Source organism: Mustela erminea, chromosome 3 (genome assembly GCF_009829155.1).
Source record: "Mustela erminea isolate mMusErm1 chromosome 3, mMusErm1.Pri, whole genome shotgun sequence".
In the NCBI taxonomy this organism is placed as follows: domain Eukaryota; kingdom Metazoa; phylum Chordata; class Mammalia; order Carnivora; family Mustelidae; genus Mustela; species Mustela erminea.
This window is the reverse complement of record NC_045616.1, coordinates 98,348,790-98,363,204: the sequence shown is the minus strand read 5'-3', so window position 1 is coordinate 98,363,204 and position 14,415 is coordinate 98,348,790. Positions and strand designations below refer to the sequence as shown.

General features: G+C 39.8%; 1 protein-coding gene across 1 annotated transcript in view; it reads left to right on the top strand.

Annotated features, from left to right (window-relative positions):
• Positions 1-13,344, top strand: part of PRRC1 (proline rich coiled-coil 1) — a 40,700-nt gene extending 27,356 nt beyond the window's left edge. The window contains exons 8-9 of the mRNA XM_032336848.1: positions 6,424-6,526; positions 10,120-13,344. Coding sequence (XP_032192739.1) covers positions 6,424-6,526; positions 10,120-10,329 — 313 coding nt within the window. The 3' untranslated portion in view covers positions 10,330-13,344. The remainder of the gene's footprint in view (positions 1-6,423; positions 6,527-10,119) is intronic.
• Positions 13,345-14,415: the final 1,071 nt, after the last annotated feature.

Genomic DNA, 14,415 nt, shown 5'->3' with positions numbered 1-14,415 from the left:
TACATCATATCATATGCTCTTTCACTATTGACGGTTTGACTTCTTCCTTATCCAATTTGGATGCCTTTTATTTATTTTTTCTTGTCTGATTTCTGTGGCTAGAACTTTTAGTGTTATTATAAGGGCCTATTTAGCCAGGTGGCCCCACTTTGGTCGAACAGCCATTTTGTTGTTTATGCAATAAAACTTAAATTGACCCTGTCCCCCCCACCCCCCGGGAACTTATTTAAAAGCAAGTCCAGGAAACCAATCCCAGGTAACAAAGTCCAAATACGAGGATGGGTCAGGCCAGGTGGAGGTCTTCAATCAGTGGGGACCATACTGTCTCCTAGCTACCAAGGTGATAGGCAAGTTTCCATAGCTACTGTGGGGTGAGTTGTAATTCAGTTAGCCACCTGTGTGTGGCCAGGCCCAACCACATGGCCTTTGCTCTATAAAAGTTAGTCTGTGAGGCAGGGAGGGGTCGTCCTCTCTGTAAGGGGTGGCCCCAACCAGTCTGTTTGATGGTGGGTCTGATTCTTGATGCTTGGCACGAAAATAAAGCTTTGCTTGACTTTCGCTTTGTATCAATTTCGCTCCTTTGACCATGGACCCATTACTGGGGGACCCAACACTATGTTGAATAAAAGTGGTCAGAGTGTACATCTTAGTCTTAGAGGAAAATTTCAGTTTGTCACCATTATGATGTTATCTGTGGCTATATTGAGGTGTGTTCCCTCTAAACCTACTTTATTGGGAATTCTTAGCATGAATGGATGTCGAATTTTATCAAGTGCACTTTCTGCATTTACTGAAATGATCATATATGGTTTTTATCCCAGGTTTTGTGAATGTGATACATTATATTGATTTGCAGATGTTGAACCATTCTTGCATCCCTGAAAGAAGTCCCACTCAATTGTTATTATTTTAATGTATATTGAATTTGGCTTGCTAATGTTTTGAGGATTTTTGCATCTATGTTCATCAAGGATATTGGCCTATAACTTTCTTTTTTGTAGTTTTTGTCTGATTTTGCTATCAGGGTAATGCTGGCCTTGGGGAATGAATTTGGAAGTTTTCCTTCCTATTCTTCTATTTATTTATTGATTGATTGATTGATTGATTGATTGATTGGATAGTTTGAGAAGGGTAAGTATAAATAACTCAGAATTCTCTTGTGAAACTGCCTGGTCCTGGATTTTGTATGTTGGGGGCTTTTTGATTACTTAGTTTTGTTACTAGTAATTAATGTGTTCACATTTTCTGTTTCTTCCTGATTCAGTTTTGTATGTTTTTTGGAATGTATACATTTCTACATTCTGTTGTCTGTTTTGGTGGTGCCAATATTTTCATAGTATTCACAAGTATCTCAAAAATTTTTAAATTCTTATGTCATTTGTTGCTTTTCTTTCATTTCTCATTTGACTCTATTTTCTTGATTAGTGTGGCTAACGGTTTGTTTATGGTTTCAAAGAAGTAGCTCTTGATTCTTTTGGGGTGGGCGGTTTCTATTTCCACTCTAATCATTGTTATTTTTTTCCTTCTGTGATCTTGGAGCTTTGTTCTTTTCCTAGGTCTTTTAGGTTGTAAGGTTGAACTTTTTAGTTGAGGTAGTCCTTTAGAACTGCTTTTGCTGTGTCCCAAAGGCTTTCAGCTGTTGGGTGTCCATTTTCAGCTGTTTCCAAGGAGTTTTTGAGTTCCTCTTTGCTTTCTATGTTGACTCCTTGGTTTAGTAAGAAGCATATTGTTTGGTGTCCATATGTTCATGTTTTTCCCAGTTTTTAAAATTTTTTTCCTTGTAATTGATTTTTAGTTTAATAGCCTTGTAGTAGGAAAAGGTGCTTGATAGGATTTTATTCTCTGACATTTACTGAGTCTTGTTTTCAGCCTAATATATGATTTATCCTGGGAACAATCCATTTGCTATTGAAAAGAATGTGTCTTCAGTTGGTTAGGGAAGCAGTGTTGTATACAGATGCGTTAAATCCATCTGGTTGAAAGCTACCATTTCCTTACTGATTTTCTTTGTGAATGATCTATGCATCATTGATGTGTAATTTGGGGTCTGAGGGTGAATTTCTTTACTGTTATTGTTTTACTGTCTGTTACTTTCTCCTTTGAGATCTGCTAATACTTGTTTTACATATTTAGATGTTCTAATGTTGGGTACGTAGATAATATTGTTCTACTCTCTTGTTCAATTGATCCCATTATTACTATTATTATGTAATGCCATTCTTCGTCTTTTAATACAGTCTTTATTTCAGAGTCTATTTGTTCTGATACATGCCATGCTTCCCAGTTTTTGTTTTGGTGGGTTTTTTTTTTCACTTCCATTTACTTGAAATGCCTTTTCCATTCCTTCACTTAAAAGTCTCTTGTGTGTCTGTAGGTATAAAGTGGCTCTCTTTTAGGCCACATGTGGATGGGTCTTGTGTTTTTATCCAGTCACCCTATGTCTTATGATGGGAGCATTACGGACCTCATTACCATTTCATTGTTTTGTAGTTTATGTAGTTCTGCCATGTTCCCTTCTCTTTGTGACTGATGGCTTTCTGTAGTGTTATGTTACACAATCTGAAGTTGATCTATTTTAAGTTTAGACACATTCAAAAAGCACTTTACTCATCCCTCTACCTTTTATGTATATGAAGTCATTTTATATATTTTTATTTTGTAAATCCTTTAATGTAGATATAATTGATTTAACTACTTTTGCCTTTTAATGTTCCCAACAGCTGGGTAAGTGATTAATCTACTTCCTTTACTGTGTGTTTGCTTTTACCTGTGAAATTTGTCCCTTTTTTAGTTTTCACCTCTAGGCATGGCCTTTTCTTCTTAGAAAAGTCTTTTTAACATTTCTTAAAAGGTTGATTGAGTGGTGATAAGTTACTTTTCTTCAGGTAGAGTATTCCTGATTGTAGGTTTTTTTCTTTCTCTACTTGGAACAGATCATGACACTCCCTTCTGTTCTACAAAGTTTGTGTTAAGAAATCTGGTAGGTTTATGGGGTTTCCCTTATATGTAACTAGCTGCTTACCTCTTGGTGGCTTTATGATTATTTCTTTAATTTTTGATACTCTATGTTTCTTGGTGTGGACCTCCTTGGGTTCATCTTACTTTGGTTTGTGATTCTTGGGCCTGTATCTGCTACCTTCACCAGGCTAGGGAAGTTTTCAGGTCCTTTCTTGGTTTTCTGGGACCCCTATAATGTGAGTATGTATATAGTACGGTTAATGTCCCAGAGACCATTTAGCCTTTTTTTTTTTTTTTCCTTTTTGCTCTTCTGCTTGGTTGCATTATGATACCCTGTCTTCTGGATCACTGGTCTGTTCTGCCACATCCTCTCCTTTGCTGCTGATTCTCTCTAGTGTATTTGTCATTTCACTTACTGTATTTCAATCTGATTGGCTTTTTTATATTTGCTGAATTTATGCACTCTTCATCCAGTAGACTAAATCTTTGTTTCATTTAAGCATATTCCTGTCTCCCATTTTGACTTTGTGAATTAGGCCAGACACTTAGTTCTCCCAGTGTTGAAAGGGTGGCCTTCTGTAGGGATGTTCCCTGTGCAGTCGATGTCGATGAGAGTCGATGCAGTTGATGGGAGCCTTGAGGTGTGGGTGTACCACTGCATCCCATGCTGGGGCCGTCACAGTGAGATGGCTTGAGCTGGTGTGTGCGCACCAGGGGGACGGGGATCATTGAGGCCACCGGCCGGCTAGAATGTGCAAACTCTGCTTCTGTCTGCATGGTCAAAGTGGAAGGGGCACATAAATAACTTTGCTCCTGAACACTTCCAACCCCCAGAGTAAAGTCTAACCATTTCCCTACCTAGATGTTAGTGGTGGGTTTCCTTCACTTGTAGTCTGCTGGGTGACTTCAGGCTGGGTGGCATTTGGGTCCAGGTGTGCACCTCATTCTCAAAGTTTATCCCCTGTCACCAGCATTATTCCATGTGGTCCTCCTGCCTTCTACAGCTCTGTGACACAGGTAGCTGCAGGACTTGTGTACCTCTTACAGCTTTTCTTTGGGAACATTAGTCTGCCGTCAGCTGTCCCATCCTATGTAGATGTAGTATGTGGTATTTTTCCTACCAAATGCCTTTTGACAAGTACAGTAGCCTATTAGAAAGATTAGGGATAGTAGAAACAGGTGATTATTGAAAAGCATGGATTTGAACTGTACAAATCCACTTACATGTGGGTTTTTTTTTTTTGATACAGTGTAGTACAAAAAATGTATTTTCTTGCTGTGATTTTCTTAACTTTTCTCTAGCTCACTTATTATTATAAGAATATACAAAATACGTATTAGTAGACTATTACCAGTAAGAATTCTGGTTAACAGCAGGCTATTAGAAGCTTTTAGAGAGTCAAAAGTTTATGTCCCAGGGGGTCATAGCAACACTAACCTCCGCATTATTCAAGGATAAACTGTAATGTTAGGAAATCACTGGTTTCTAGTATGGGATTAAAGAGGAGAGTATGGAAAGGTGGTGTGAGAAGGTATGGAGGAGCAGAGGGGGAGGTCATGTGAATGGAGAGCAAAGCTAGGATCCCTACCACTTGATCGTTGGTGCTTTGGTTACTTCTATCTCCCGTGGTCCTGTGGGAAGTAAGTGCTGAGAAGATAAAGTCAAAAACATGGTTACTGATAGAGAAAGAGCCGGACAGCCAAAAGAGATCCCAGATGTGTTTAGCCCTAACAAAGAATAGAGCTAGGCCAGACCTGCCTGTCTCTGAATTTCACATCAATCCATGGTACATGAGAAAAACTACCATGATGTGTCCCTGACCTAGACAAAAGCCTGTGTAAGTATGGACTATCCTTATTCGGAGGTTAACCCACAAAGTTGAAAAATCTTGGGTTGTGTGTTAAGTGTGTTAACATGTCCTTTTTTTCTGAGAATTGACCAGTGGTGGTAGAGATCTTTTTTGTAAAACAGAGTGGCAGTTCCGACATCGTTTTAAGATTTTTGCTGGTAAATGAAATCCAAGTATCTTGGAACTACAGTTCTTCTTAAGCCCTTTTTTAATCAGAGTGACCCCTATGAGATCCTCCTAGTCCGAGTTCTTTCAGCAGCTGCATGGAGAGGGGGAGGAAGGGACGGAGACAGAGCCTTAGGAACTGTCCGTGAATCATGTGAGGTGGGGTGTGCGGGGGAAGTTGAAGGACAGTAACGAGGAGTGGAGAGTTCAGCATTTCCCCCACCAGCAGTACTAGTGAAAGAGATCGAAGAGGTTTTCATGGGCATGACGGTCGTTGCAGTTCTAGCTACTGAGTGGGCTATCCCTCTTGACTTGGTTAAGAGCACCATTGAATTTCAGATAGCAAAGAGGACCTTAGAGATCTAATCTGTATTCAGCAGCATCACGGGATGGTGGGGGCCCAGGCCGGGTCGGGGAGGGGGCGTGCTTTTACCTTCCCTGAGTCTGCTTTTCAGGAAGTCCATGCCTGCCAGCTTAATCACCACGTTTGTTCTCTATCTGCATTATATCCAAGTTATTGACTGATTAGTGTTCCAAATAAAATTCATATCCTTATTTGATGTTGTTTGTTTGAAACCAAGTTTTAGGATATGTATACTACAGATACTACCTGTTATCATTTTAATCTGCAGCAAAACTTACTCCATTTTTACTTGCTGTTTCTTGGAATATGTTAATGGAAGTTACCTAATTCATTTCGTGTTTTATCACATTCCATTAGATCTACATATTTTTAAAAATAGACTGAACTTTTTTTACTCTGTATATCCTCTTGTTATCCAAACTCATTTCATGGCATCTGGTGGTTGCATAATTCTGGTTATCTAAAATGCTGGTGCTGTTACAGATGACTTAAGGCAATTATAAAATGTATTTTTATAATTTATGAGTAACTTTAAATGGAAGAAAGTTTTCTTGATTTCATGAAGTGTTTTCAAAGACAGATTATCAAGAATAAGATTTGTTACTTCCTCTGAATGAGCTTATTTAATTTGCTAGTAACTTTGCAAGTGGGCTACACAGTAACCATAGAGATGGTAAAATAAAATTTCCTGTATTTTAGCAAGTGACATTTTTAAAAAGTTACTTGTGATTAAGTATTTGCATATTCAGATGAGTAACTATCTGTTGCTTTTTTAAATCTTCGTCTTCCCATCCTTCTGAGTCTCAGCAAGAAAAGCAAGAAAAACTTCACCTGGATAAGTTTCAGGTGTTTGTTTTTTTGTTGTTGTTGTTGTTGTTGTTGTTGTTGTTTTCCTCATTCCTGTTGGAATTAAGCCAACAGGTCATTTTTTATATAGTTTTTATGGATTATTCCCTTGAAAACTGATAAACATTTCGTTTTTGAACTCCAGTGGTTTATGGGAATGATACTAACTATTGTGGATTTGTTCTATCTGGTCACTGTAACCTTTATTTGGCACATGAACAACCATCTATTCTGTTGCAGGTGGTTTGACATTGGCTGTTTGATAGTGGAAGACCCTGTCCATGGCATTCACCTGGAAACGTTTACACAGGCCACACCCGTGCCTTTGGAATTTGTACAGCAGGTTCGTTTTCTTCTTTTTCATCCTATTAAATAGAAACTTGAAATACCGTTTTTAGAATACAAGTTTGTGTGAAATAGGCTATATATTCTTGATTTTGTGACAACTTCGCACTTTTAGCCTTTTCTGTTTTTCAGTTTCTAGTTTCTTTCATGTCGTTTGAGTACCTTCCTCCTTTCTTTTCCAGCTGTCTTTGAAAAGGTAATATGTCACAGGCTTAATCACTATTTTCCTCTTCTTTTTATTATCCTGTTCACTACTGTCAGCAGAAAAAAATGATTTACCTGTTCTGCTGGTGGTCTGTTTACCTTTCATTATCTATCATTTTGGTCCCCCATTACTTCCATATCTTTTGTCTTTGTTCATCTTTTGTAATAAGTGGAAACCAGTTTAGAAACCTTACGTGGGGCACCTGGGTGGCTCAGTTGGTTAAGCATCTCCCTTTGGCTCAGGCATTGGGCTCCCTGCTCCCTGGAAAGCCTGCTACTCCTTCTGCCTGCCACTCTGCATACTTGTGCTATTTCTCTGTCAAATAAATAAATAGAATCTTTTAAAAAGAAAAGAAACCTTACATGAAAGGCACATGGCTTTCGGTTTGTTAAAAATTTAACTCTGAGTTTACTTGTCCACATGGTATTTAGAATGGAAGCATCATGTACAATAACTGGTTCCCTACCTTTCATCCTTTCTTGAACAATCCAGAATGTAAATAGAGGTTTATGTGGAAGGCTTAGTACTCCATGGAAAAGGGCATTTTGTTGTCCTTTTCCTAAGTTCCATTTCACAAAATTTTCAACACATTTGGTCTTATGGACATTGTTAAATGTCATCTAAAACTCTCTCAGGAGTTAGTTGGGTCTTTAGCTATTTAGTCTTGTTCATGATGGTCTCCCTAGGCATCATGACCGTGTACATAAACCACCGCCGTGGGCACTGCCATCCCCACGAGGGCGTTTCTTAAACACCATCCTAGATATTATGGATATTTCACATTTCAGAATCATTTTATATCCTTCGGTGAAAGGAGTAGCTTTAATAATATCTGCTAGTAAATGCCCCCCCAAGTGGAAATATCCTACTCCTGAGTCGCAGTAGGGGTCACCAGGCACACTTGAATTTTTGCCATAAGCCTTAGTCTAAGCTCCACGTTGGACAGTGGCACAGAGAATTAGCCCCTGCTAGCATACCAGCTCCTGTTCCACACCGTGTGGGCCCAGACAGTCTTCCTGGTTCTCAGATAGCATGTCCAGCTAATCATGCATGAAGGGCATATCTCCACTGTTTCAGTTTCATCATACTAGGTCTGGGAAGCTTTCCCCAGTGAGACTGCAGTGTCCATTCTCACAATACAGTCAGGTATCAGAAGGCCACTTCACCTCAGGCCTTTTCACACGTAACAGTTTCCTTACAGATTTGACTGTAATTCCATCAAATTGTGTCCCTACGTATATCCATCCAGCATCAAGGCGAGACTAAGCATTGTCTTTTTTTTTTTTTTTTAAGATTTTATTTATTTATTTGACAGACAGAGATCACAAGTAGGCAGAGAGACAGGCAGAGAGAGAGGAGGAAGCAGGCTCCCTGCTGAGCAGAGAGCCTGACGCGGGACTCCATCCCAGGACCCTGAAATCATGACCTGAGCCAAAGGCAGAGGCTTTAACCCACTGAGCCACCCAGGTGCCCCTAAGCCTTGTCTTTTTACTTTGATGTTAGCTATGGTAGAGAATCACCACCAAGTGGTGGACTGTTTTGCCTTTTTCTTACTAGTTTGCATTTCTCTATGTATTCAGTAAACCAGCTTTCCAGGAGATAGATCCATCTCTAATTTCCATGGTAACCTTACCTTTAGTGACAGACTGCAGCCCAGATGCTGCTCCATTCCAGCACTGACCACATGGCCACCCAGCGGCCAGAGGTTCTTCAGCCCTCATCCTTTCCTCCCTGCTCTTCGTAAGCTACACATTTCAAGGAATCAGGGCTGTTCTAGCCAAGTACCTCTCCTGACACCAACTATTGAGGTTTCAGACCCAATTCCTGTGTGTGGGAGGGGTTTTTCCACACCACCAAGGAATTTTAGGATTCCAGATGGTGTCAGACATTTCATCTCAATTCTGACTCTACACCTGGAGATAGTATCCAATCCCACAGAATAAGGACTCTGTCCTACAAGATTGGCCCCTCCCCATCGCAGAGGCCAGTGGCAAGTCCAGGTGTCTTGTCTGGTTCTACAGGTTGGTTCTAACAATCCCTCCTTCTCAGGAACCCTCTCTACTCACTAAGTTGCTTATTTATTATGAAAAGATAGAACCTGGAAACAGGCAGATGGAAGAGATGCAGAGGGCAAGATCCCGGGAAAGGGTGCAGAGCTTCTGTGTGCTCTTCTAGCCTGCTGCTCTCCTGGAATCTCCACATGGGCACCAACCCAGAACCTCTCCCAACTCCAGCCTTTTGGGGTTTTTATGGAGGCTTCATTGGATAGTCATGATGGAGTCAATCATTCACCATTGGTTATTTAATCATCTTGCAGCCTCTCTCCCTATCCTGGAGCTGGGAGGGGGTGGGAGGACAAGCTATAACTGACCTTTGAGTAACACGGGTTTGAACTACACAGGTCCATTTATAAGGAGACTCTTTGACGTTCTTGGTAGTTTCTCTTTTTGCTTTTCTTAACATTTTTTCTGTAGCTTAGTAGACTTCAAGAATGTGGTATATAATAAATATAACATTACAAAGAGGGTGTTAATTGACTTATCACTAAGGCTTCTGGTTAACAGTAGGCTGTTAGTAATTAAGTTTTGGGGGAGTCAAAAGTTATATTGTGGATTTTCAGCTGTACTAGGTGGTCACTCTCCCTAACCTCTGCATGGTTCAAGGATCAGATGTATATGTATTTTTAATTGTAAATCACAGTATCACAAACAGAACAGCCTGGCCAAGATTGGTTTACCCCAGAAATGGCCTGATGGTTCAAGCAATAGCTCATCAGTTTACTCAGTTCAAATATGAGCATGTTAAAGGAGAAAAAAGGATTCAATAGAATTGAAATGTTAGAAATAACTACCATAGTGTTAACTCTTAGCTAATTAGGATATATGTGCTGGAAAATCAACACAAAAATCAGACCTGGTGATCAAATATTAGATCCTCAGATGCTTAATGAATTAGACAACATGTAGGCCGAGATGTCAGTGAACATTTCAGATGATGGGAAGGCTCAGAAGAGCACACTGATGAGGGAGGGACTATGAAAAGGACAGGAAGGGTTAGGGGTGGAGGCATGTGTGCTCAGCATTCCTCTTCCTCTTAACCTGAAGCAGCATGTACTCCTACTGGAACCTCAGGCCTTGGACACTGAGTGCTGTTAGATGGCATCATGAGATTAAGACTGAGTGGACACTGAACAGAGGAGGTGTGTGTAGTAGTGTTCTGAGTCTTCATAGCCTCAGCCTTGTCACCTCATAGAGCTGCCAGCATAGCTGTGTTTCTCGGGGTTTGTTGTCATCTATACTAAGGGACTTTGGGATGTCACTTAGAGCTAGACCCAGTCATTTGTTTTCAATGCAATATAAATCATACCCAGGTTCATTCTTCCACAGGCTCAAAGTCTCACTCCCCAGGACTACAGTCTGAGGTGGTCAGGCCTTCTGGTGACAGTGGGTGAAGTCCTGGAAAAGAGCTTAGTGAACGTGACGCGGACTGACTGGCACTTGACATTCACCGGCATGTCTCGCCGGCAGATGATCTACAGTGCGGCCAAAGCCATTGCTGGAATGTACAAACAGCGCCTGCCCCCCAGGACCGTGTGACAGGAGACTCACCCAGGGCGCAGCGACCTCTTCGCTTGGAGCGTGGCGGTAAAGACTTGGTCCCATCCCCATGTGGGGAGCTCCAGCAGATGTCGGGGTCTTGCGAATGTGCCTCTAGGCTACACTTGATTTTTCCTAGAAAGGAACGGTGTCATTCCAGTAGCTGCAAAGAAACAGATCCTTGCTGTGATCGTGCAATTTCACGTACCGCAGTTCTTAGAAAACAATTATTTTTATAGGACAATTTGATATACCAAATCTGTACGGTGCAAATTCACGTGCTTTGACCTTTAACTTAATGATACGTACTTGATTATTTTGTTGAAGATTGAAGAACATGTCATTGTTTATTTCATGATTTCTCTCTTCTTAGTCCTTGATGCTTTTTGTGTGTGCGGGTGATCTCAGGTCTGACACCGAACCGCGTGCTCAACAGCTGACCCTCAGACACCTACTTGCAGGGAGATGGTGCACGTTTCTATGCATACTTTTTACATGGGCCAAAATAATGGGATTTTTTTTTTTGTCATTATGTACATATACACATCCTCTAAAAAAAAGAAAAAAGGTTTATTTCAAAGTAAGTTTTGGCATTTCACATATTTAGACTCTGAGACATTGTAGCACTATTTTGTTTTTCTTTGCTATGTGACAACTAAGTGGCCCATGATTTGAGTGTATTTTAAATCAGAACAGTTCCTGTTTTTATATAGTACTATTCAATATTTTCAAGTAAACTCAGACAACAGCCATTATTTCTGCTTCCATTCATATATTCTCAAGTGTCGTATAGAAATTTTTCAGAGGAATTACTTTGTTATTTATGGGGTTGTATGCCTCCTCTTTTAATTAAGGTTACTTGATATTTAGTTTGCCTTAAACAGTGCTTTTCTAACTTGGTGCCATTCTGCCTTTACTACTCTTTATGGAATTTTCAGTGAAACTATTTAATATTCAACCTGGTTTATCTAGTTGATCATGTTTGTATTTAGTGACTGAAGCTTCTCCCTCCCCCCAGCCCCAAATAATATATTTTAGCATTTTTGGATTTATAGAAATCAGAATTTAAATAGTTTGTCTTATACTCTGGATTCTATGTATGCAAGTTCCTATAATGTTTTGAAGATAGTTTCTTACGCAAATGTAATTTAATTTTTACTTACTCGTCTATACAGTTCTTTGCTGTAAATTAATTAGCACAATCTTATAAAGGGTGTTGAAGCTCTTATCCTGCACTGTCACTACAGGTAACACTGCTTTGTATTACTTTGAGTACTTACTCAATTTTTGCTTTTTTTACCTGAGGACGAGAAGCATTATTTTCACAACTCTTTGTTCATTTCCAAGCACCATATGATTGCTTGGTGAAATTCAGACTTGTCTGTCATTAAAAGGAGAGAAAAGACATGTAACCAGTTGCTGCGGCGTGATAGGGCTAGAGTGATTTTCTCCCCTTTCATTGCTATTTGTGCAACACTTCATGTTTTCTCCATCTGATTAATAAAAAAGAGAAGCCTTTCTGTACCATTTGCTTTTTTATCCTTTATTTTCAAAAAGCTACACTTCTCTAACGGTATTTATCATGGCATTGGCCAGGTGACAAATCAGTTAGGGACGAAGGATGCCCATTCTTGGAATATGCGAGTGCGAAGGCCACTTTCCCTCCCGTTACAGGGAATCTTAGAGGTCCTAAAAAAATGTCTGTTTTCTATTTTACCAAGTCTCAAATAGTTTAGGTCTTTGAGGGCTGTTTTAATAGAATCACAAACATGGACATCCCCTTAGAGTACAATTTTTCCACAGTCTTCAAGTTCTTCGGTTAGGTAGTGGCTTGTGTGAAGCCAGGTAATTTTCCCATCCCTGGTCATCTGAGCCTTTGGCCCTTTGTCACAGTGTGAGTGGGCGAGGAGGATAAGGGAAGGGCACATGGAAGAGATAAACCCACCATCCGGGTTTTGCCTCTGATGCTTTTTTTGGCCACCAGTTACCGTTGAAAGTCATCCAAGCATGACTGACTCCACACGCTGTTTTCCCCACCTCATGCTTATTTTTTCATCTTTAGATTTGTCATATGAGGGGCAAGAAAAGTAACTCCTTACCTCGTACATGCCACAGCGGCTTGGGCTGGGTAGGCCTGTCGTGAGTGTTGGCCTGAGATAAGCGAGCCCTCAGTTGGAGGCCACATTTCCCCTCACCAGCACCCAGCTGTCTCCAGTTCTTTGCCCTTCGGGCTCATCTCCTGCCGACACTAGCATTTCTGAGGGAGAGTCAGACTCTGGGCTCTTTGCTTTTTTTGTCCCTCATGCTTCTCAGGAAAACCAGTCTCTAACACAGTTCTTCACCACTGTTCTTGTGGTCGGGTCATCAATATTTGTTCTGAATCATTTAGTCAACTTCCTCAGCTGGTACACTGTTTTGTTTTAATTAAGCAGTGTGAAAGACAACAGGAAAAATGCAGCAAGAGTAATGTAACATCAGCTTTGGGTGACAGAAGGGAACTCCGAGACTCCAAGACCCTTCGGTTAATAAGCCTGGACCAGAGCTGTGCCACTGTTGGAAAACTTCTGGCTGGGTCCAGTTTTCTCCTCCTTGTCTCTTAATTCCCCATTCTTTGTTCCTTTTTATCTTAAGGATTAATGAGGTAGAAAAATCGAGATGACTGAATTTAAACCAAGTGGTGGTATACTGGTAAGGTTAAGGAAAGTATGGTATGCATGTATTAAAAAATTATGCAAATTACTGATACACTCAGGGTCAAGTTAATTACTTTATGTTGTTGAATTTACATTGTTCCTTGACTACAAAAAATTCTCAACAGATGTTCGTGTCCTCTGAATCCAAATTGATGGTATTTTGTGATCCAAAAGATGTTGGGTAATGTATAAATTAAGAAAGTTGGATTTTTACTCCCAGCATATGATGTTCATTCTTAAGATACTATGCAGGATGATGTATTGGATAAGAACCATTTTATAAGAATGTAAATATGTTACAAATAAATAATACCTCAATTTAGTTCCTGAAGTTGTAAAGTGATTTTTTAAATGCTGAGTCATATTAATATTCTGTTAGAAGGGCCTATATTACTTTAATAGTCCCAACGGGTTACTGGTTGCCAATAGTTCCTACAGAATAGCAACTTAAAAGCATATCTTTCAAGTTCAGTGGTAATGATTCAAATATACCTGAATCGCTAACTTCATGCTCAGAGAACTCAATAGGGCAGACGATATTTTGGAGTTGGAGGTGATGGGCAAGAGGTTATAGCCTGTGCTCCTGAGGAGATGTCTTGACTGGGGAGTTTAATTTGCCCTTAACCTCCACAAATATCTCCTCAAAAAAAAAAAGGTTTGTTATTATATTTGCTATTCTGAGCCTGTGATCTCAGGGCAGAGATTTCTGTTTTGATTTGTTAGGCAAGGGGGTACTTCACAAGAGACCATGAAATATTCATTTGGGTGTTTTGTTTCTTTGTCAAAGGAAAACAATACTGTTTTTAGTACACTAGAAAAACACCAATTCAGAATCCAGGATAGGCCCTATCCTATCCTAATACTATAAAGTATTAAATTATTAAATTAAAGTATATCCTAATACTATAAAGTATTAAATTTATACTTTGTTTTAGAATCAGCTGGAGGAGAAAAAACAGTTTAGGCAAGAGAAACAAAATTAGCAAGACCAATATAAAGATTTAAAAACTTACACATAAAGGAAATTTTTGAAATTGTCCTTAACATGAATACATATTAAGGATTTAAAGCAGTAAGAAAAAGGAACTGATAAGTGCGAAGTGCATAGTGCTGGTTCGGTACTGGAGTAGAAACTTCCTTTTTAGGTGTGGTAACGGAAACAGAATCAGCTACTAACTCAGTATCATCCCAGTGAATCTGTTACAGACAAGGGACTGAAGCAGAGGCTGTCACTTCCCAAATCTTTCTCTTATAAAACATCCTGCATGTTTGCTTCACGAACTTAGTAGTACATAGCTAGTCCTGTAAATATTTGTTGAATTCAACTTACTTGAAACAATAGCTTGAGACTCTGCCCTGGTATACTCTCAGTTGTACAACATGTTTAAGGAAC